This window comes from Aulonocara stuartgranti (assembly GCF_965226115.1).
Source record: "Aulonocara stuartgranti genome assembly, chromosome: 4".
In the NCBI taxonomy this organism is placed as follows: domain Eukaryota; kingdom Metazoa; phylum Chordata; class Actinopteri; order Cichliformes; family Cichlidae; genus Aulonocara; species Aulonocara stuartgranti.
Window position 1 is genome coordinate 7186322 of NC_138942.1, and position 23941 is coordinate 7210262.

The 23941-nt window shown below is 40.2% G+C and overlaps 1 protein-coding gene across 4 annotated transcripts in view; it reads left to right on the forward strand.

The window, feature by feature from the left end:
• Positions 1 to 23941, forward strand: part of asic2 (acid-sensing (proton-gated) ion channel 2) — a 427006-nt gene that overhangs the window by 377508 nt on the left and 25557 nt on the right. For all 4 annotated transcript variants that reach the window (XM_082529060.1, XM_082529062.1, XM_082529061.1 and 1 more), the window contains one exon: positions 11801 to 11951. In XM_082529060.1, the coding sequence (XP_082385186.1) occupies positions 11801 to 11951 (151 nt within the window). The remainder of the gene's footprint in view (positions 1 to 11800; positions 11952 to 23941) is intronic.

The following is a 23941-nucleotide window of genomic DNA, read 5'->3' on the forward strand; positions in this document are numbered from 1 at the left end:
AGTTTTGGCATAAAACACAAGAAGAGAAGAATCACAGCAGGTATTCAGTTCAGGCTGGTCTTAATGAAGATTATTTAAAAGGCACATGATGACAGGAGTTTGATGGTGATGAATAGGACAGGAAATTAAAACAGAATGCCATTATGAAAAGAACAACCGCCCTTCTTCCAAAAGCAGCATCGTAAGGGATCAGACCCTTTATTTCTGTGACCTCTCCCAGTGTTAATGCCATTAGACCGAGAAATTCTTGAACCCGCAAACAATGCCGAGTAATCCTGGTTAGGGTTTGGCCAAAGAGGTTTTATTTCTTTCTGTACTCAAGGGGTGCTTGTCTTTTGATACCAGCGTCTCACTCACTCTGTTTCCCTTCTTCTTTTTATTTCTCTTGTTCTCTTTGTAGTTCGTTTCCTTGTTGTTCGCTGCACCTTTTCCCTTCTCTCCAAAAGCATAAATATCCTGCTAGCAGCCCTGCAATCCTTTGTGTCCTATCTCTGCCCTGCCTCACTTATGTGCTGCCTTGTAAAATAAAATATTATAGACTGCCATGGTAAAATGACATTAGGGTGCAATGATAAATGTGTAGCATAAAGCTCCGAACATGTCACATAAATGACAGAATTTGTTTAATGTGATATGAAATATGCTTAGGATGCAAGGGTGTTTAAGTTCCTTCGGGAAGCTGGCTTGGCATGCAAGTAGTAGAGTTGCGTGCATAAAGTCATAATGATGAGTGAGGCAACTGTGTGCATGTGTGTGTGTGTGCTTAAACCCCTCCTTTCTCGTGCTCAGTGCCAACCCTGTCGCTAACGCAGCAGCCCTCTGCATTATTTATCCCCACAGCAGTACAACCACTTTTACTGCTGCCACACAGCGGAGAAAGTGCACACCTTGCAAGACCTTTTTTATAAACTTCACTCCTTTCTTCCTCTCCCAGTAAGCCATAAGGATAAAGCACCTTTTTCCTTCATCTCTCCTTCTACCCTCGAGCTCCCTTTATGCTTTGTTTTTATCATAAAACGCCATCTAAATTCACTTATAATGGATATTGATTTGTCAAACAATAACAGCAGATCATTATAGACAGTTTGTGCAAAAGCTCCATAACCTTGAAAGTTGGAGGTGCTTCATGAGAGCTGATTAAACTGGTTGGCTGACTCTTGTGCTTAACATTTCAATTTACTCTTCGGTGCTTTTCACTTTATATTCCACCTGCCAGCAAAGCAAATGGGACGAATAAGAAAAGTGTCTTATTGCCTCCTTATACTGTAATGGAAAAATAAAAGAGGGTTGACAGTGGAATGTCATCCTAACTAAATAAATAAATAACAATGAATACAGCTCTTCCTTCCTTAGTTTTGTGGAAGGGAATTTCATAGTAAAGCTGCATAAACAATACAACTGACAGAAAAGTAATAGCAAAGTCAGCATCCAATAGCTGATGAATAAGCACTTCAGGAAGCTACATCCAATCTCAAACAGACCATAATATTACAAATGCAAAGGAGTCATCATCTGGTCTTTCTGTTTATCGATTTTCAACAGAAAATGGCTCGTCTGCATCACAGAATCTATTCAAATAATGGAAAAAAACCTTGAGCAAGGGCCAGCATAGGTAATATGGCAAAACACTTACTTTTAGTAGATAGCTTTGCTGTGTCACTTATGCTAAAAGTAAGATATTTAAATATTGCAGGTTCACCTCAGGGTATGTTGATAGTTTGGACACCACGTGGGCAGAAGCAGATAAGAAAGAAGCCAATGGCATTAGAGCAAAAAAGAAGAAAACTGAACATATTCTTTTTACAGCGTAAATGTGCCATTTTCCTTTTCTTTTTTTTTTTTTGACTTGGCATCGTGTCAGCAAGCCATTTGCAAAGCTGAGATAACAAAATAGAATTGTATGGAAGAAAAGAAGATGAATTTAGACTAGAAGGGGTGTGTGACAGTCCAACATGAGGAGCAGCCACTTGACTTCAGTCAAGGTCACAAATTTAAAGACACCCCTCCAGCCAGAATTTCTCAAGTACAATGTTTTACCTGCATATACTGTGACTTTACAAGTTTTATGCAATCCTGTAACAGCCTGTATGTAAAGCATGAAACTACTTAAAACACCACCACTATGGTATGAGCTCTGCTGCTTAAAAAATAGTAGAGACAGTGGTTGTGATAGAACTGCTGTATTGGTATTCATTATATTCCACTGGCATACCTGATCAACTTGTCGATGCTATGAATGCATATTTACTAGGCTCTGCATTACACAGGAGCATGTTTAAGAGTGTAATTTGTTGGTGGTTAGTGTTAACAAGTGACCTTTCATCATGACAGGAATAGACACTAATGGCCATGTCATCTTTGGCTTCTTCTCTGTGGGAGGCGTTGCACTGCAAATAGGCAAGGTCATGCCATGTTTGCAGCTCTGGTCTTCCAGACATTCACACTTGCAGCTGTGAATACTAATGAGATGTGTTGTGCTGGTCAAAAGGCATTTTAATTGGCAGCCCAAATGTGCGCGCTCTCACTCACAGGTTGGCTCTCAGACCTCTGGCTTGAATAGAGGAAAAACTAATGCGATATCAGCAGCAACTGAGATCAACTGAGCACTGACAATTTGTACACTACACTGACTCGTGTAAGTGTAGCAGAAGCAACGCAGGGTATAAAGTTAAACTAGCATTCATTATTTTTAATGCAGTTCCTCTAAATGTATTACATGAACACAGTTTAAACAACACTAAGTAAAAAAACATTAATTAATTTTTCATGTGCATCCAAATCTGCCGATATAGAAGCTTCAACATTATATGTAGTAAACTGAGACATTTCCATATTAAATATTACATGTGATCAATAATGATACTAGATGTTCGGGATAAATAAAAATCTTTGATAAAACAGTATTGCACACTAACTACATCAAACATGCTTTGATATCACTGATGGCATGCTGTGTAGTCTTGTGTTGTTTTGCCTTTGTTTCTCACCTGTCTGGTTTGCATTTTAAAGCACAAGTCTGCAAATATGTCTATAATGTGTCTATGCAGGGACATAGATATTCCCAGGTAGCTGGAAAAGATGAGAGACCAGAAAAACAGTGGGGAAAAACGGCGTGATCGCTTTGATTTTGTGCAAAAACCTATTGTTTTGCAAAGACGACAGCTAGTCAGACATGCCTCAATCATCAGCATAAATGATTACAGCACTATACAGAAGTCACTGATTGCAAAAGCAATGACCAATGCATCGATTTTAACTCTGCTGCTGCTCCGTGTACTAAAATGGCCCATTTATAATCATGACATGTTCGACAAAATCAGCCTACACGTACACATGTATCAAAAACTATGATTGTGCGGTGAATATCCCATTCAGATCTGTAACAGCTGCAGAGTCGTAAACTGAATGCGCTGCATTGCTAGCGTTGGCTTCTTTTCTCTGTCTTATACGTGTCTTGCTTAAAGGGGCGTGGTCAGCTGGAGTTCCCGTTCCATTCAAAACTACAAACACTGAAACAGATAGTTTGGAACAGAGCTAAGAATCTGGTGTATGCAAGCACAATACAAAAACACATCTGCAGGGTAATCCCATCTGAAACTTGAAGTACACTTTCTGGGAATGTGTGAGGCTTTCAAGTTAAATATGTGAGCGTTGACGTAATATTTGCCAAAGGACCCTTGTGCAAGATACAGAACTCCAAGTTGCTCTGTGATGTGTTAACCCTATATTAAAACTGTTAATAAATTAAGACTATCTCGACTGGCACCAACCTTGGAAAAGGTGTCATTGCCATGCTCATTACAGACAGCTTTCTCCAAAGAGCAACTGTGACAAACTTCCGAAAGCAGCGATAGTTAATAATTGATCTACTTGCCTTTTCACTGTTGCTAATTAAATGTTAAATGAGAACTGATAATCCTATTCTCCTTAAGACATTTGTCATGCAGAGCAATGGTTTCTGTGCTATTTTACATTTCTGGTTTCTAGACAGGTTTGAGAAGTCATTACCTTCGACCATGTGACATCTCTGCTTGAAGTGGCAGTTCAGCGAGGAAGTGACAAAGACGGGGGACATGCAGGCAGGGTCAGTAGCGAGGATTTGCAAAATAACAGAACCCCTCTGTCAAGGATTTGTCAGGGTCTTTGTCATCAAGTGGCTGAAGAGGAGCCTTTCTGTCTGGTTGAGGTCTAATGAGATGTTGACCCGACCCTGGTCCTGTCTGTCAAACATCATCAGTCTTGACAAAAAGAGGCAAAGAAGGGCAAGCAGTGTCCCCCTGAATGCAATTCGCTCCTATAAAAAAATCCAGAGATAGAGATGTTGACAATCAGGCAACAACTGCATTTTTTAAAGAAAATATTCAGTTCAAACTGTGCTTTCGTCACTTGCACACACAAATGTGTATCGGAATAGCAAATAACTGTTGGGTAATTACACTTAATGGTACAGGCCCCCACCAATTAGCTAGTGAGGGTTAAATGGAACACTTCAGTCTCTGGAGGGTTTAGACAGCTGCGTAAATGAAGTTCATCTGAGGCATCATTAGAAAATGCTTTCATTCAGGAAAAATGGTGGTGATGTGATGCATGTCAACACACGGTTTCTGCTAATGAAACCAAGTTCATTGCTGTGAAGTTGTCTCGGAGCTGACTGGTATAGCGATTATCCCGGCTTTACCAAGACGTTCGCACTAGCGCAGAACGATACCTGAAAAACCCTGACGCATCTTGTACCTGCAAATGAAGAATGATAGTGCCATGAATATTTATCTGCTGTCCTCGTCACAATGCTCCAGGGATTTTCTCTGTCATTTGTTTCGTGCACATACATATGCGTCTAGAGCACCTCTGTTTTGCAGAGGTGAATGAACCTCTAATGTGGTACTTCATATTCTTCCGAAGCGCACCACCTCTTTGGCAGTGTGGCATCAGGTAGTCGATCAATCATGTCTGTAAACCATCCATGAGAGGGCCAGTGTCAATAAAGGAGGAGGAGCATGAAATGAAAAACCCATCTCAAAAACACAGCAGCAGTGAAAAACCAACTATTACCCATGCACTTTAACCCCCCCCCCCCCCCCCCCTTTTTTTTACAGCAACATAAAATATCAACATCAGACCCTCAAAACTGAAGATTTAGGTTCTCAGCTCTGAATTTTTAACCAGTCCTGAATAGGGAGCGCTGTTTGTGTGGGAGAGGCTGTGGTTAATAATAACTCCAACCAATAGTAACAGCCTTGTTAACCCATAATACTGCGCAGTCAAAAAATAATATGGTACTTTTTAGTAAGAGGCATGAATCCCACATTTTTGTCTGCTGAATTGCCTCTTGAGGAGTCACAATCAACATTTCTCCCTCCATCGACATTGAGGAGACAGCTGCTTTTAACAAATCCCCTCTTAAAATAAAAGGAGAGAGGGTTGAGATGAAAAATGTTCCCATTTTTACGTGTTATTGATCAATATGAAACAGCTGTGGAACCGTAGAGTTAGACACACCTATGTATACCTGGGTATGCTACCATATACTTCAGTCTTTACAGTAATGTATGTTCAATACTACATTTGTCATAATTTGGCTGTGTGAAAGCAGGGAAGGACCCAAACGCAGACTTCTCAGAGTAAAGTAAACTGAAAAACAGAGCTTTATTTGCTAAATGGCAAAATAGTACAAAACTATACTGGGAATAAATAAGAAAACAAAACATACGGATAAGGACGCAGAGAAACACACAACTATGAGTGAGATCGCGACACTGGAAAGACGAATACAAAGGGCTTAAATGACGAGGGAACAGGAAACACATGGGGAACACAACTGGGTCAAATTACACTCAACGAGACAGAGGACATAAAGCTAAACATAACACACGAGACGAGGTACCTTCAAAGTAAGAGAAGCAAAGCAAAACATGGCGCACACACACAGGAGACTACTAAATCAAAACAGGAAGTAATGGGAACAAACACACAGAGGCGCAGACAGACCCAGAGGCACGATCTGATATCGTTGTGTTGGTGTTGTTCCCAGATCTACATAGTAAATGTTGTTCCAGGATCAACATTGCAAGTGACCAATCAGAATGTTGTGACGTCATACTTTTGCGACTTTGGGAAAAACTGCCATAAAACAAAAAACTGTTCTTAAGCTGCGAGAAACCGCCTTTGTCCGCCGATCAACGGACCCTGACCCTAACCCTTTAATAAACGCTAAGCAGAATTGATATTGTCCTTGCAACATTGGAATTTCATAAATGCACGAATGGCTTGGCGTGCCAAAGAATAACGTCACAAGAATGTGATTGGTCACTTGCAATGTTGATCCTGGAACAACATTTACTATGTTGTTCCAGGAATAACACCAACACGACGATATCAGATCATCCGACACAGAGACATGACTGACTGGGGAAACATGGATAAGCATGGCAGGCAGGGGGAAACAGAATGAAACACGAGGAGGAAACAAGACACAAGAACTCACACAACCTATATAAACACAGACACACAGAGAAAGACACCGAGGGCAAAGACACAAGAAGAAAATACTAAAAAAAATTAAGGAACTAAACAGGGAATATAAGAAACTAACAGCAGAATAACTAAAGACTACTAATGAACCAGAACACAACCCATAATACAAAATACCACAAGAATACAAGAAAACACAAACTGCTGGACCAAAAGGACCCAGAACCATGAAATTTTACTGTTTCAGCCACTGATGTTAATAAAGTCCCTACAAGGTGTTTAAACTATCTCTCAGGTTTTGAAGGTCAGCGTTAGGAAGTATGGGGTAACATTATCTGTGTCTGAGTGTTATCTGGAGATTTGCATATGACCATAGATTTCAGCTGATAATCAAAAGGATTCTCATTATCTCGACCGTTTCCAAATTGTGAGCAAATATCAGTGTGGGAGTTAGAACACTAAACTCTTGAGGATTCGCTGTGATGTAAAAATCAAGCGGCACTCGTATAATATGTGTGATGTTGCTCACTTATAACAAGATTAGGGCTTGTTAGCAAACCCAGTTCAACCACAACCTGCTTTATGGCCTCTGCTCATTTTTGTTTTACTCATCTGCAGCTTTTTCATGGGCAGCTTGTAACGGCACAAAGAGAGTGTGGGAACATCATAACAAGCACCCTCTTTTCCACTTTACACCTTTATTAGAAAAGCATTTTCACAATATAAGCAGGTGTAAGTTACAAAGTTAAACCAGTGTACTTTATTAAAGTAGCCCATTATTATAGCTTATATTGTTCTGGGTTTGCCAATACTATTTGAGACAAGTGTTTAATATTTAAGGCTTTGTTATAGTTTTAAAGACTGCAGTCAGTGGTGCTGTTGCATTGTACTAAATCACAGTGTGAGGTGTTTGTGATATTGATGGGTATATTTTTTATTTTGCTGATTAGGGTTCAGGGAACAGTGGTGCTCCTGATTTATTAAACTGTTTCATTCTGTCACTTCCTTTCAATCAGCTTCGAAGTTGATGGCTGTTACAGTGATTGCTATTCATCACATCAAATCGATCATTGCTTGTGTTACACACAAACTAACACACATTGTTACTCAAATAAGCTGCAATTTTAACTCAGCCTATTACTCATAAATGCCTTGTAGCCATTAGTTGGTTTTTGATGAACGGGAGGGGGCACAGAGAGATATTAGTGAAGGGCGAAGCTGTTGTCCACATACAGTAATTAGGAATGTGACTTTGTTTTGTTTATTCTCCCTCCCTGTGCACACACACATGAAAGGAGTAAAAAGTTTGTGAGACATATTCTCTGAAGCCCTGTTCAAGTCCAGGCCGAACGCTCTCTGCTTTTAAGTGATTATGTAGAACATTGCCTTTGGATTCGTGCGTGTTGCGTGTTTCTGTGGGCTCTGCTATATTTTTGGCTTTAGCAAATTAGAGCTGTGAACAACTGTCCTGTAGAAAGAAAGGTAGATGATGTGGAAATGAGGGGAAGTGCCCCTCTAGCAGGATGTGTTTAATGCCAAGACTGACCTTCACGTAGACATATTAAACAACAACGCTTTAACTGTCAGTGTTGTGTTTCTGTGTGTGCACTATGGAAAAAAAATACAATTTGGCCAAACACTGCACACAAAAGAACAGCTTAAAAATAATGAAAACGGGATGCTTAATTATTTAGTTTTGTTTATATTTATTCCAGGACAAACCATATTCTCTGCATTTCAGTCAGGATTGTTGCATGTTCATTCTCATTCCTTGTGCAGTTTTCCTTATTGTGATCAAGATTTTCCAATTTTTTCCCCCTATTCTCACAGGTTTGCTATAGATTGTGTATGGTGTATATATGATACTGCTTCCTAAAGCCTTGAACATACTGGAAGTGGATTGTGGTGATGTTGCAACCAAAGTTTATAGAAAGTGAATAATATTTGCCGACTTCAAGTGACTACAGGCGAAATAACTGCTGCCAATGCAAAGTGGGCAGGACCTGCAGTAAACTTTAAGGCGAGCACCTGAAGAAACTACTAAAGTAAAGAATACTGTTGATTGACATATAACCTCCTAGTAAAGACATTAGAGGGTCACCTAGGCAACCAGAGCTGAGAATATCACAAGTGGCAGATTCAAAGTGATACGCGGCAAGCAAATCACTTCCAGTGTGTACACGGCTTAGATGTACCCTCGATGCTTGAGTTCTCAATCACCTGAAAATGCTTTCCTGTGTCATTTTGGTCGGGGTGTTGCTGGGCAACCTTAGCTTCATACGCCACACAACATCTATATCTATCCTCTTGTCCTTGTCTCGTGTGGAGACAGATGCTTTGTTTTATATTAGTGTAGATTTTCTCATAATTCTTCATTTCCCGAGGGAAAATTTACACCTCCTCCGTGACATCCTCTTATAAGGCACAAATCCTTGTACTGTAGTGGAAAATGTTATATTTGATGAAATTCGGGCAACATACCCATTGAGCGGTCACTTCCAGCTCCATCACTCATAATAGCGTGTTTGTGTATGAATTTGTCATCTAATATTGTTGCCATTTTTGTGCTTTTGGTGTACTTCCTCTGACCCTCACCTCAGCAATCATAAGATAAGATAACCTTTATTAGTCCCACACGTGGGAAATTTGTTCAATCAACATTTTGCCTGTATAAAGCTCGGCAGCTAGAGCGTAAATATAAAAAAATCTGGTTTAACTGTTGATTCAGAAATCTATAAATACCACGTACTTCAGTATAAAGACTCCATCAGCAAGGCCAAACAAAGCTTCTACTCTGGTATTATCAGTTCTTATGAGGGTACAAGGACTCTGTTTTCAGTTCTCAACAAGCTAATTCAACCCCCCAACGCTTTACCACCACACATCTATTCCTCTGAATCCTGCAACTCCTTGATGCTGTTCTGGACTACGAAAATCAATAAACATCCACCAGCAACTCAGATCAAATGTTGTGTCTACGCCCTCTCCAGAACCTTTTCTCCTTTTTGAGCCGTTTTCCACTTTTCATCTTCCTGATTTATCTGATATTTCCGAGTTCATATGTAAATCAAAGCCTGCCACATGTCATCTTGACCCCATGCCCACGGGGCTTGTGAAATCCTGCCTCTCTTCTTTACTCCCACTCATCTCTGCTATCATTCACTCTTCTCTCACCACCGGTATCGTTCCCTCCTTATTCAAGACTGCTCTAGTCACTCCTATACTGAAAAAAACCTTCTTTAGATCCTAACAACTTTAACAACCTCTGTCCGATTTCCAATTTAACCTTCATTTCTAAGATACTCGAAAAAGTGGTTGCACCTCAACTTCATTTACACCTGGTTAATAATAACAGTATCTACGAGAGATTTCAATCTGGTTTTCGCTCATGTCACAGTCCAGAAACTGCTTTACTTAAAGTCACTAACGATCTTCTAATCGGAGCTGACTCTGGTCTTCTCACCATTCTCGTCCTTTTAGATCTGAGTTCAGCCTTTGACACCATTTCTCACTCTGTACTTCTAAGCAGACTTTCCTCTCTCGGCATCTCTGACACACCCCTCGCCTCGTTCCAATCATATCTCCTCGACCGTTCCCAGTTTATTCAACTAAGATCATCCCACTCTCGTCTATTCCCCGTCTCCTCTGGTGTACCTCAAGGCTCAGTTTTAGGCCCTCTTCTCTTCATGATATACATCCTCCCTCTAGGTACCATTTTCCGCAAATTTGATCTTCAGTTTCACTGTTTTGCTGATGACACCCAGTTATATCTCTCTTGCAAACCTGATTCCTCCCTCCCACCTTCCTCCCTTTGTCTAAGTGAGTTAAAATCCTGGTTTAGCTCTAATTTTCTAAAGCTCAATGAGGATAAAACTGAGATCCTCCTTATTGGCACCAAATCCAACCTTTTGAAGGCGAACCATTTCTCACTCACCATCGATAACTCCACAGTTTTCCCTTCTCCTCAGGTTAAGAGCCTTGGTGTCATCCTAGACAGTTCACTTTCCTATAAATCTCACATCAATAATCTCACCCGTTCTGCCTACATCCATCTACGCAACATTAACAGATTGCTTCCTTCTCTTTCCACCCAGTCTACGTCCATTCTTGTCCACAGTCTTGTTACCTCCCGTATTGACTACTGCAATTCTCTTCTGCATGGTCTCCCCCAAAAATCCCTCCATAAGCTTCAACTGGTTCAGAACTCTGCTGCTCGCATTATCATCAGAACCCCCTCCTACCAGCACATCACCCCTGTTCTTCAGGAACTTCACTGGCTCCCTGTGAAATTCCGGATAATATTCAAACTTCTTCTGCTCACCTTCAAGGCCCTTCATAACCTCGCTCCTCCTTACCTTTCTGACCTGTTAACCACTACCTGTTCTGCCCGTTCACTTTGATCTTCTTCTTCTATCCAGCTTGCTGTACCTTCCTTCCGCCTCACCACCATGGGAAGCAGAGCTTTCAGCTGCTCTGCTCCCAGGCTGTGGAGCTCTCTGCCCCCAAAAGTGTTTTATCCTACTGTAAAGTGTCCTTGGGTGACTTGAAAGGCCCTCATAAGTAAAATTTATTATTATTATTATTATTATTATTATTATTATAATGTTTGATACCGAGCAATTTTTTGATTTTAAACATAGTGTTTGAATAAAAACAGGAACTGATAGAAGTTCAGCAGCACAATATTTTATCATTTAGATGCACCAAACTGCAAACAATAATAGTATTTTACCAAAAGCAATATAGATGCTGTCAAACCATATCCATCTGAAAATCCAAAGGAAAGCACAAAAGCAGAAATGTATTATTAATTCCACTGCTTATTCCCTAGCGCAGTGAATGTAGCACCTGTTGTATTCCACCTTGTGTAAGCAAAGGTGATTTACACTTACACTGGTTCATGTTCATAAAAGCAGCCGTGGAACATGTTTACGTGCACGTGCAAAATGACAACATGTCACAGTAGACCGACTTGCTCCAAATAGGGAGATAATGTGCACAGATGTGTAGTGACAGTGTCATAACTGTGCATATCATAAGAGGGAGAACCAAGCTGAAACCTTTATAGATTCATATTGAAATACATAATAATTGACAACTCAGAGGGAAACATTAGGCTCATGAAAAATCGAATCGCAGCTCGTTATCATTCTATAGATATATATTTAATTGCTAAATTGATGCCTTTGGTGTGAAATAAATCCACTTTTAAATTAGACCCTTCGGTTTGCCGCCAAATGTCTCTACTTCAGTGATATTTTTATAGTCTGAGGTCTCTGTATCATCATCAATAAATCGTAAGTCATCACTTCTCTCTGTCTTCGCTTAGGTGTTCACCAGATATGGGAAGTGCTATATGTTCAACGCAGCAGAGGAGGGGAAGACGCTGCGCACCACCATGAAGGGAGGGACTGGAAATGGCCTGGAGATCATGCTCGACATCCAGCAAGATGAATACCTGCCTGTATGGGGTGACACAGGTAGGCCTGGAAACATGCTCACCATGATGTTCAAAAATAAGTTCATTACTGATTGATTTCCCTTTCAGTACCAGGTTAAAAACAAGACCACTATAGTTAAACGGGGCGATTTCAAATGAAGGATTCATTTTGTTCTCTGCTTTTTTTCTTCACTTGTAGCTTTTTGCTTGATTATATGATCCATGCAACAGCAATATTTAGTTACTTTGACTGATTTGTACCTCTTTCCTTGATGTGATTGCATCCAGGATGCCGTATGAACTCGTGCAACACTTGCACTTTAGATTCATCCACCTATGAGTCAGTCATTCCTGGTTTTGGTAAAAGCTTGTTTTCGTGTTCTTTTTTTCAATACCTCAAAAACTGTGTTGTTCTAAGCTTCAGCGTTAGCATGCAATATTTCATAAAATGCATTTTACACTGCTTACAAAACATTATTCTATTCCACTCAAACAAGTGGATTTCTTGAGAGTCCACTTGTTTCAGTCAACTCTCAAAGTTATTTCTTTCTTTCCATCGTTTATTTATTTGTCTGTCTGTGTTATGGGGATATTTTAACTGATCTCTTGCAAAGTGAATTTCAGATGGTAAAAATCATTGCAATGTTTAAAAAGCTATTTCCCTAGTTGTAGCCCAAACTGATCCTTTGGGCTGATGGTATTTTTTTTTATTCACTTTATTTACTTTAGACATAATAAATAAAAAAGCAATTTGTGTTTTTTTTGTTTTGTTTCTCCTGATGAAATCTCTTTAGGGACAGATTCATACCGAAAAATTCCAAATCAAAGTTTTAGAAAACTGAATTTGAAATTTTAAAATGCATGAGATGACAGTCATCAGTTTTTTTTTAATCCAAACAACTATAAATCTCTTCTTGTTTATACTTGTAAATCAGATGAAAAATGTTATTACCATTCCTGTCTTTTTAAAAAGTAAAAAGTATTGCACTGTATTGAGCTCAATACCCAAGGATTTAATTGAATAGAAGACTTATTTATATAGCTTTTCTAGCCCACATCAAGCACTTCTTGTTGCACGACTGCTGTTGTATTCTCTTTGAGAAAGGCTCTAAGCAAATTTCTCAGGATATTTTCATTTGATGCATCTTCATTTATGCCCAACTGTGGGCATATTTTTCCTTTCAGAATGTAGACGTCTTACAGATCATAATACATATTCAAACTCTTTTCAACTCAAACACTAAAATAGTGGAGCTTTAAATTATCCTATTTAGTGAGATACATGTAAATATCTTATTTTTGATGCAGGGTGACTGTTTAAGGGAGGCTTGTTTTGTAAGCAGTGCCATATTGTAGCACATTGAATGACCAGCTCACGGCTAAAACAAGTGGAAGGGTAGACAGGGGAGTTCACAGCAGCTAGCCAAGCAATGCACAGCTCTGCAGATGGGCATTAGTTTTGGATATTAAAAAACTATCATCAGAAACTCCACGTCCTCTTACTCCTTATCTCGTTCTATTTACACTGGGTTTTGTAGGATTCCACCCAAACCTCCTTTAGGTTTTAATTCAGTTTGAACATGCTGTACTTCTGCCACCACCCTGACAGCATGTGGAACTCCTTCTCCCAGCAGGCTCCAGTTTTCAGTGCCCTTGTTTATCCCCTTGTGGTTTAATTAGCCTGGATGCACTGAGTCAGCCTCAGCATGGAGCATGCTGCTTCCTCAACTGAGCCAGGTCTCTGTGCTGTCCAGACATGATGGCAACATGCTGCACAGGCCCTAATTCCACATCTCCTCCCACCAGTTATCTTTTTCTCCATCCAGACAACCCACCTTCTTTCCTCCCATGGCTTCCTCTACTGTCCATCATCCAGAAGTGCAGCAGTTGGGTCTCTGGGGTTCTATTAGCACACTACAGTATCCAGGATGCTGCAGGGCAACCATGATAGTCCTCACTTTATCATGACGGACAAACATCGCAAGAAATGTGTTTCATTCTTTGAAAAATGAACAAGACAGATATAACTTTGAGAGGTGGGAGAAAACAGATGGCCTGTTGCCTGGAAACGCAGCTTTCTTCTCGCCATGTTACTGACCAAACTGCTCAGTGAAGGAAATCATAAATGGACAGGATCTGTCTGTTTTTCCTATCCATACTGCTGCCTGCAAAATGAGTCCTCAGCCAGATTTTAAATAGTTAAATTCTCACCAGGAAATTAATTAGAGTAATTAGGACACCATTGTGGTTCATGATCAAGCATTTTTTGTTCTTTCCTCTTATATTCAGCAGGTAAAGTAAGTATGGATCACTGGTTTTCAAAGTAAATATATTTCTTAATATGCAGTTGACATGAAATTCTCACCAGATGTTGGTAACAACCCATCCAATCCACACATGGAAAGAAAATATCAAACCATAAATGTGGATAAATTCAGTTTTGTAACACAGGGAAAAAGTATTGAACATATGAAGAAGGGAGGTGCAGGAAGGCATGGAAGCTCATGACACCAGCTAAAATCTATCAGTGATAGATTTTAGCTGGTGTGAAATCTATCAATGCTTACACTTAGTGCAAATTAATACCAGCTGGTTTAGTCCCACCTGATGGCATATAAAAAGGTGTCTCATTACCAAGGTGTCACACAAGAAACACATCAGGATGGATAAAACCAAGCTCACTCAAGACTTTTGCAACCTTATTGCTGCAAAACACGCTGATGGCATTGGTTACAGCAAGCATTTCTATTGAAGGTTCCAATGAGCACTGCTGGAGCCATAATCAGGAAGTGGAAAGAAGATCATTTCGCCATGAACCAGCCGTTAACGGTGGGCCAATCGCAAGATTTCAGGCAGAGGAGTGAAAAGATCAGATGACTAAATGCACTGAGTCGCAATGGCTGAGTGCATTTGAAGAAAAGGGATGTTGCATGTTTGCTGAACAACAATTAGAAAGACCTGTGAAATACTGGGAAATATAGTCTGGTCCCAGGACCAGACCAAACACGAGCTCGTTGGATGCCATAATACAAGTCCATGTTTGGAGGTAAAAAGGCACCATATTTCCCCCCCAAAAACACCATACCAACAGTGAAGGTTAGAGGTGAAAACATTATGGTGTGGGGATGTTTATCACATGGCCCTGGCACACTTTATATATTTGAAGGAATCTTCTACCATCTACCAGGATGATGAAGATTAAATCAGGGTGGGTGATTCAGCAAGACAATGATCCCAAACACACAGCCAAGGAAACCGTGAATTGGTTTCAGAGCAAGAAAATAAGTCTGCAAGATTGGCCTGAACTGAATCTAATTGAAAGTCTTTGGAAAGAACTGAAGCTCACAGTTCATAGAAGGAGCCCACAGAACCTTCGGGATTTAAAGACTGCTTGTATGGAAGAATGGGCTAAAATCAGACCTGGACAATGCATGCCATTAGTTTTAACATATAGGACCTGTCTTGAAGCTGTCATTGCAACAAATGCTTGTGTACAAGGTGTTAAATACATTTCAGTAAGCGTGCTCAAAGCTTTTTCCCTGTGTCATTTCTTCTTATTACAAATAATTTATGGCTTGATTTTGTTGCATGTGTGGACTGGGTGGGCTGTTACCAACGTCTGGTGAGAATTTCATGTCAATAGAATCTTAAGAAATATATTTAGAAAGCTGATGACGTCATCAGTACTTATTTTACCTGCAGCTTAACTGCTGCTCGAAAGAGTTTCCACAGAAAACTGTTATATGGTGGGAGTTTTCAGCCAAGCTTTTTTATGTTTTTATTTTATACTGGATGGGGGCTTATAAGAACACATGCATAAGGACAAACTGCTTTTAGAAAGAAAACATGTGCAGGACGTTCTTTTAAGCAAGCCAGAAACTGAAGCACAGCCCAGTCAGAGCAAATCTGAGTGCCAGGACATCATCTTCTACTGGGTCATCTGATAAACATTTTACCCGTCTAATTGGCAAATCTCATACAGAGTATGCTATTTAGGCTTGTTTGGCATGCATACAGTACCTGTACATCAGTGAGCAAATTTGTCAATGTAAGGAGGGAAGGAACTGGATTATTAAGTAAATATTTTTGCTTTGGCTGTTTTAAGAGCGCTCTAGTACTACATTAAACCTCTGAAAATTTCATAATACCTAGAGTTCATCCGTTTTTCCATTTAAAGTCAGCAAGCAGTCTTTATGCACTCAGCACCCTGTCCATTCAATAGCACAACAGTGTTTGTAGAATAATGAAAAGCTCCTCAGACACATTACAGGCAAAGCCGCAAACTGTGATGACACTGAAGTCCAGTCCTTTCTTATATCAGATATATTTGTGTTTTCATCATCATCACAGAGGATTGCTTTTAAGATAAAGTCAGCCCTTGTGTAAAAAAAATAGGCTGTTCTAAACAGCCAGTTGTATTGTGCTCTGGTTGAAGGGATGCAGATTGTAAGAGATTTGCAAAGAATCACAGAGTCAGGAGTTTCTGTCTTCTTCTGTTGTCTATTTTCCCTCTGTTTGCCATTCATCTTATCAGATTTTAGCTTCCATCATATGTGGCAAACAGGAAAGTGCAACCCAAACAAGCCTCAGAGTCCGCCGTTAAAATCGTGCCTTGTCTGTACATTTTCTGTCTGCCGTTAGGAAATGAAAGCGATGGTGAAAACACTGAGAAAGGGAGCAGGTTTTTTTTATTTCAGCAGCAGGTTAAGCCAAGTGCAAGTGGAATTGGAAAGTCCTTGATCCTTTTATCTTTACTTTTTGTATCTTTTCCTTTTGTGATGTCAGTGTGATGTTCTCATGTGCAATCTTTTGTGTGTGGGGTTTTTTTTCTTGGATATTTAGACTGCATCTTTGATTGAACTGTATTGTGTCTTAAATTGATGAGGGGAAAAAACACAAGGGATCAGTTTAATTTTTAATTAATCTGCCATCCAAATATTATGTTTAGTTGGGTATTTTTACAGGATTGTGGGTCAAAAAAATCTTTCTTCACATCTTAGCTACAGTAGCATAGGTGGCACATCTGAATGCTTTGCTCATTTGCTGCTTTTTGCTGTTTCATTCAGTCTGCTTGGAAACTATTATTACTCTTCATGTCAAGATTTTGCAAAGCCAGCATTTTAGCTCTGTATGATTTGTCTGTTGCTCAGATTTGTCTACAATGTTTCTATCTGAATATGAATTGAATTGATGTTGCTGTAGCTTTTTACAAAAAAATGCCAGACATAAGACTGAATACAGAATCCGGTTGAATTCATTTATGTTGAACAGAGAAGCCGAGTACTGAATGAACATAAACATAGATTGAGTATTCAAAAAATGTAGAGATGTTCAGTTTAGTTCAGTTCAGTTCAGTTCATTTTTATTTCAAACATTTCAAACATGTGCCTTCACAATCATTACAAAATATCATTCCATTATTTGTTTGAAAAGGAGTAGGCTGAAGTATTTACTTATTTGTCCCTACCCCCTCAAGTTTTACCTCTCATTCATTTAATTTTTTTTTTTTGTCTTAAATTAAACAAACAACATATGAAACATATAAACATATGAAGTAAAACAAAACATAACATACATAAATCAAAAACAAGAAATTAGCAAGCCCCACAACAGTATAGTTTCTTTCATATGAAAAATACAGAATGTGTATATTTGCAGATTCACAAGTTATGGAAAAACAACAAACCAAAACAAAACAAAAAAACAACCAAAAAAGAACCGCAACACCATTACCAGCAACATTACCATCCTGGGTTAACCCCGTTTTCTTCATTCTTATACTTATTTAAAATTAGGTTTTTATATTTTACTTTAAACTGTTTTATGTTTTGACTGTCTTTTATTTCTTCTGTTAGACTGTTCCATAATTTAACTCCTGAAATTGAGATTGACATAGTTCTTAAAGTTGTTCTAGCACTTTGTATTTTTAAATTCCATTTCCCTCTTAAGTTATACCCACCTTCTCTTTCTATGAACAATTTACAGATTTCTTTGGGAAGCAATTTATTTCTGACTTTATACATTATTTGCGCTGTTTTAAGCTTCACCAAGTCTTGGAATTTAATAGCTTGCATTTTGACAAAGAGTGCATTTGTATGGTCCCTGTACCCTACATTATTTATTAATCTAATGGCCCTTTTCTGTATTATAGTTATTGTTTGTGTGTTACTTTTGTATGTGTTTCCCCAGACCTCTACACAGTAGCTCATATATGGCAGTAGTAAAGCACAGTATAAAATGTGCAGTGCTTTCTGATCCAACATATGCTTTGCTTTTCCCAGGACGGCAATGCCCCGTGCCAATTTCCCCCGAACATAAGTAATGTGTGGCTTCCAACAGAGCTTGTGGTCAATGATCACCCCAAGAAATTTTATTTCATTTACTCTTTCTAAATATACATTGTCAACACATATTTCTACTTCGATGTTTTTCTTTTGGTTTCCAAACAACATAAATTTGGTTTTATCTAGATTCAATGATAATTTATTTATATCAAACCACTTCTTTAATATCGTTAATTCCTGTGTGATCATTTCCAAAACCTGTGGCAATTCCCCACCTGCACACAGTATATTTGTGTCATTTGCAAATATTACAAACTTTAAAATCTCCGATACTCTGCAGATATCATTTAAGTACATAATAAACATTTTTGGACCCAGTACTGAACCTTGAGGTACTCCACAAGCTATATCCATCAAATTAGATTTATATTCATTTATTTGTACATATTGTTGCCTATTCCCTACATAGCTTTTTAACCATTCCAAAACCACTCCCCTAAACCCGTACTTTTCCAGTTTTTTTAATAGAATTTCATGATTAACAGTATCAAACGCCTTCTTTAGATCTAAGAAAACTCCGAGCGCATACCTCTTATTATGTGAACTTTTCCATGAAGGCTGGAAAACTTGTGAGCTGTTAAAGATCATATGGTATGATCAAACAGTCCAGAAAAGTTGCTAAATGGACCTCATGGTGGGAATTTCGGAAGGTGAAAAATGTGAGTGCATTTAAGAAATTGATTTTAGTTCAACACAAGTTGAATTTTTATATATGAAACTGCACAGCGCATGAATATATGCTATAGAAGTCAGCATCATCTTTCTGGGGCTGTGGTTAGTCACAGTTATTCCTGACGCTAAATGCTGGACATGTGCTCACAAGTCTGTGCTTTAAGTCCTCTTGATTCCAGAGGTCAACAAGGCATTTTTTGTGCTGTGAGCTGCAGCTCAACTGGGGAAAAGAAAGAGAAGAAAGAAAGAGGGAAATAAAAACAGCAGGGAAGAGGAACGGTAATAAAGGGCAAAAGAAAAAAACAACAAAACAAACAAACAAAATACATATATCAATCACATCGATCACCTGTTGAGAAAGAAGAAAGAGAAAACAATCAAAAACAAAGCCACAGCCCCGTCCTCCAGGGCATGGAGCAGGTATGGAGGAGATCAAGACTCCAGACATCCAGAGGCCCTCAGAACACAAGAGACCAAGGAAGACCAACAGAGGGGCAGCCGCGCCACTATCCCAGAAAGAACTGAGGAGAGCCCCAGATGAGGGCTCACTCAGCAGCCGTGGAGCAGAAGCCGGGGGGGTTGCAGTGACGTGCCCGTGAGCTCCGCTGGCAGCCAGCTGTGCCAGAGTGACCGAGCCTCAGGCCAAGGGCACCCCACCCCCGAAGTGGCCCGAGCGAGCCCCAGGCTCCAGGCCCCGACAAGCAGCCACCAAGGAGTGAGCCAGTGTGTACCCGGATGCCCATCCCCAGACACAAAGAACCACCAATGCACCAATGTCTGAGGGCATCTGCCACCGGCGGGGGGGGGATAGGCCTCCATACCTTGGAGGGCCTGAGATGTCCCTAGAGAGGTGGCGTCTGATACCCGACCTGACATATAGACACAGTACATCCATTCCCACCCTCATGCTCTCATATGCAATTACTCAGCGCTCACCCAACGTGGAGACAGACATAAATAGACACTGTACACACAATCACACTCCCCAAGCGTACTCTATACCCCAGGTCTAGGTACCCTTGCCCCTGGAGGGGGAAACTGCATCCAGACCCAGGTAGTGTTACCCTTTTCCCTGGGGTGGAGAGAAGCAGACCGCCCCGACTCCGCAGCAGCAGGGAGGCTCCACATTCCAGACCCCAATCGGACGGCCAACTCCTCCTCCCACACACATACATCAACTCCTTGATGTATGTGTGTTTTAAGGTGCATATAAAACCCAGGAGGGCATGGAGCTACTTGCCAGAGAGCAGCAGCGCATAGCCCCTCATGATAGCCCTCAATGTCCATCCGACATTTGTGCTCCACTAGCTTCCTTATTTATTTATCCATCCATCCATCCATTCGCTTCCGCTTATCCTTTTCAGGGTCGCGGGGGGCGCTGGAGCCTATCCCAGCTGTCATAGGGCGAGAGGCAGGGTACACCCTGGACAGGTCGCCAGTCTGTCGCAGGGCCAACACACAGGGACAGACAACCATTCGCACTCTCATTGACTCGCACATTCACACCTAGTGGCAATTTGGATTATCCGATTAACCTATCCCCACAAGCTGCATGTCTTTGGACGGTGGGAGGAAGCCGGAGTACCCGGAAGGAACCCACGCAAACACGGGGAGAACATGCAAACTCCACACAGAAAGACCCCGGCCTGATGGAGGAATTGAACTCAGGACCTTCTTGCTGTGCGGCAACAGTGCTAACCACCGTGCCACCGTGCTGCCCTTATTTATTTATTTTAAAGATAAAACCTTATTGTAGTGGTTTACACATTTGTTTGGCAAGCAAAAGGTTGCTGGTTCATTTCCATTTAGAGATACAAATTCTCTTCTGGGTTGTGTCAGGAAAGGCAAATCAAACATGCGGAGCTACCCACTGTGACCACCCCTTGTGACAAGAGAGTAACCGAAAGTAGCTTCTTTTTTTAATTTATTTTTTTACAGGTCAGCTTTAAGGTGATTTTTTCCTTCTTTTTCCACTGAGCCATAGTCTCTGGTGGCTTTCTCCATGTTGCACCTTGAGGTAATTTTGTTTCCCTATAAAGAGAAATGGGGTCTTGGCAGTATTTCTGATTGCAAGCAGGCCTATCAGCAATTCAGAATGATTCTAAATTGCTAAATTATGCACTTTGGTAAAGATAAAAGTGTCAGGTTCACACATTGTAAGAATCTGATTGTAATTCTAGAAACAGCTCAATATAGTAATGAGTAAATGAGCCCCAACACAAGCATGTGCACGACTAGGTTAACATCCGCACTGTTTGCACACTACTTTATCATGTTCGGATTACCATCTGTCTCAGTAAGTATGTATTTACTGAAATAAAAGGACACATTTAAATGTTGAAGTGATGCTTGATTAGAAGGAAAGAGAGGAAGAAATAGAGCTTATTTGTTTTCATCTGACGATCATACATTTTTTATTGGACCAAGAGGAATGCAAAAAGTCAAGATGATAATAAAAAGAAACAAGCACATCAAATATAAACTGTAGTCAGTCGCTAAGTGTAATACATGAGCATTAATAATAATAATAATAATAATAATAATAATGGATTGCATTTATATAGCGCTTTTCTAGGCACCCAAAGCGCTGTACAATTCCACTATTCATTCACTCTCACATTCACACACTGGTGGAGGCAAGCTACAGTTGCAGCCACAACTGCCCTGAGGCAGACTGACAGAAGCGAGGCAGCCATATCGCGCCATCGGCCCCTCTGGTCAACACCAGTAGGCAGTAGGGTAAAGTGTCTTGCCCAAGGACACAACGACCAGGACAGAGAGAGCAGGGGGATGGAACCGGCAACCTTCTGGTTACAGATGAGCTTCCCAGTCCCCTGAGCCACGGTCGCCCCAAGACATTCACACGATTATACAGAGTTTATGAGTGAAGGCTTCTTATATTCACTTTCTTTTGAAATTTTTCTTCCGCTTGCCAGCTGCCAAGTCATTTTTGCTCTCCTACATTACACCCATAATACAGACCTTTTATAAAGCCTGACATGCCCAGTCCTTAATGTGACAAATCCTGTAGAAAGGTGAAATAGAGAGAGGAAGGTGATAGGCCGTGGTAGAACTTTTTCATCATATCTTTTACACACTATTCATGCACCCACAGTCTTGCATGCACAGATCAGTCGATCGTCTTCTTTTGCTTACTTCTCTGTTTGCCCATAGTGAGCTGAAACCTGAAGGGGAATGGAGGTGAAATCAGAACACCACCTGCATTTAAACAGTCAAACAAAGCAAGCAGGATTCAGGTTATGACTGTAGCTTTTGATAGCATCCTAAGTTAGTCCAGCCCTCTGACTGCACAGAGGGCAATATAAGTCAAATGAGTGTGACTGCAGTGATGAAATAGATGGTAACTGCAGATCTGTGATTCTGCTAAAGCTATGGTCATATGTAGCAAACATCATTATTCACGATCCCCTTGATCATCTTTTGATAAGGGAAGATGAACTGATGGGAGCACAAACAAGCACAGCCATTCCCATTTGCTCTGATCTCTTATGCTCACACATGCGCGCACATATGTACTACTAATAACACATTTTCAATCACAGCAAGAGATCATTGTTTCATGTGCTGCATCTTATTCTGTGTAAATTGATGTCTTGTTATGAGAGATAAAGGTCTCGAACAGTCTGATTCTAGTGTCTTACAACTAAGCAACATTCATTTGCAGGACAGTTAGCTTATTTGGTGTTCTTTATCATCATTTATTACCTTCATGCAGTTGCTCTTCACTGCTGGATTTGTTTCTATTAGCTATGTAATGCAAGACAACTGGGTGTGAATAAAAGCTAATGTAAAGTCAAGCTTTTTCCAGCTTGTCATTTGCGTGAATATGCTGCTTTTTGTAGGCAATGTGGGAAGTTAGTCTTTTTTTTTTTTGTCAGGAAAACACAAATCAGCACAAGTATGATGATTAGCTCTTTCCACATTTTATAGACCAACACGTTAACTGAAAAATCGTGGTTAATTGCTAATAAAAATACTGCCATGGCTTGATTCTGAGATATATATGTGTCTGCTTCTGCTACAATAACATTTTAATCCCCTGTTGGAATAAAATAAAATTGATAGTTGATATGTGAATACTCTGGAAAGGCGAGCTACCTGGTGAGTACTAGAACTGCTGTCTGTGACATCCTGTAGAGACTTTTGATTTGAAGGGAATCTCGGAAGAAATTATGCACACAGTTTGTTAGCTTCGCCTGATGGTGCAGCTGCTGCGATGGGCTACTAAGAGAGGAGCAGACACACTCCCGTGTAAAAAGATCAACCCGAACATGACCATCATTCACAGAGAGCCAGGTCGTTTTCTCATATTTATTAGCTGTCAAATGCGAAAGTCTGCTACTGATCTCAGTGAATGATCGGGTCTTGTCTGCCTGGAAATTTGCAGATTTGGGTAAAATAGGGTGACATGCTGCAGTTTCTGCTCTTCAGAAAAGCAGAAAAATCATCATCAAGTAGACTGTTTTATAACTCTGATATGGAGAGACAGCCTCATTCTTGAGGAAGATTGAGGCTGACTTGACAGTTTTCGAGAGGACAACACCCTCCATCAAGAGGATGAGCCACAGAAGGTCATTGCTGAAAAGGGTGGCTGTTCACAGAGAATGAAAACTTGACTGGAAGAGAAAAATGAAAATATTTAAAAGTCAGTTCAAGAACTTGGGAGAGCTTAACATGCTGTGGACTGCAGCTGGTGTCAGTGAATCAAGAGCCATCACATACCAGCGTCTTCAGGAAAGGGGCTACATCTGTCGCATTCTTAATATCAAGGGACTCCTGAACCAGAGATGACATCAAAACTAAGAAGAAAAAGAGCCGGACTGTTGCTCAGTGGTCCACTGTCCTCTTTTCAGATGAAAGTAAACTTCATTTAGCAATCAAATTCAAATTCAAATTTTATTTGTCACGTACACAGTCATACACAGTACGATATGTAGTGAAATGCTTGGACAACTGCTCGTGACCTAAAGAAAACAAAAAAGGAAAAGGCTAT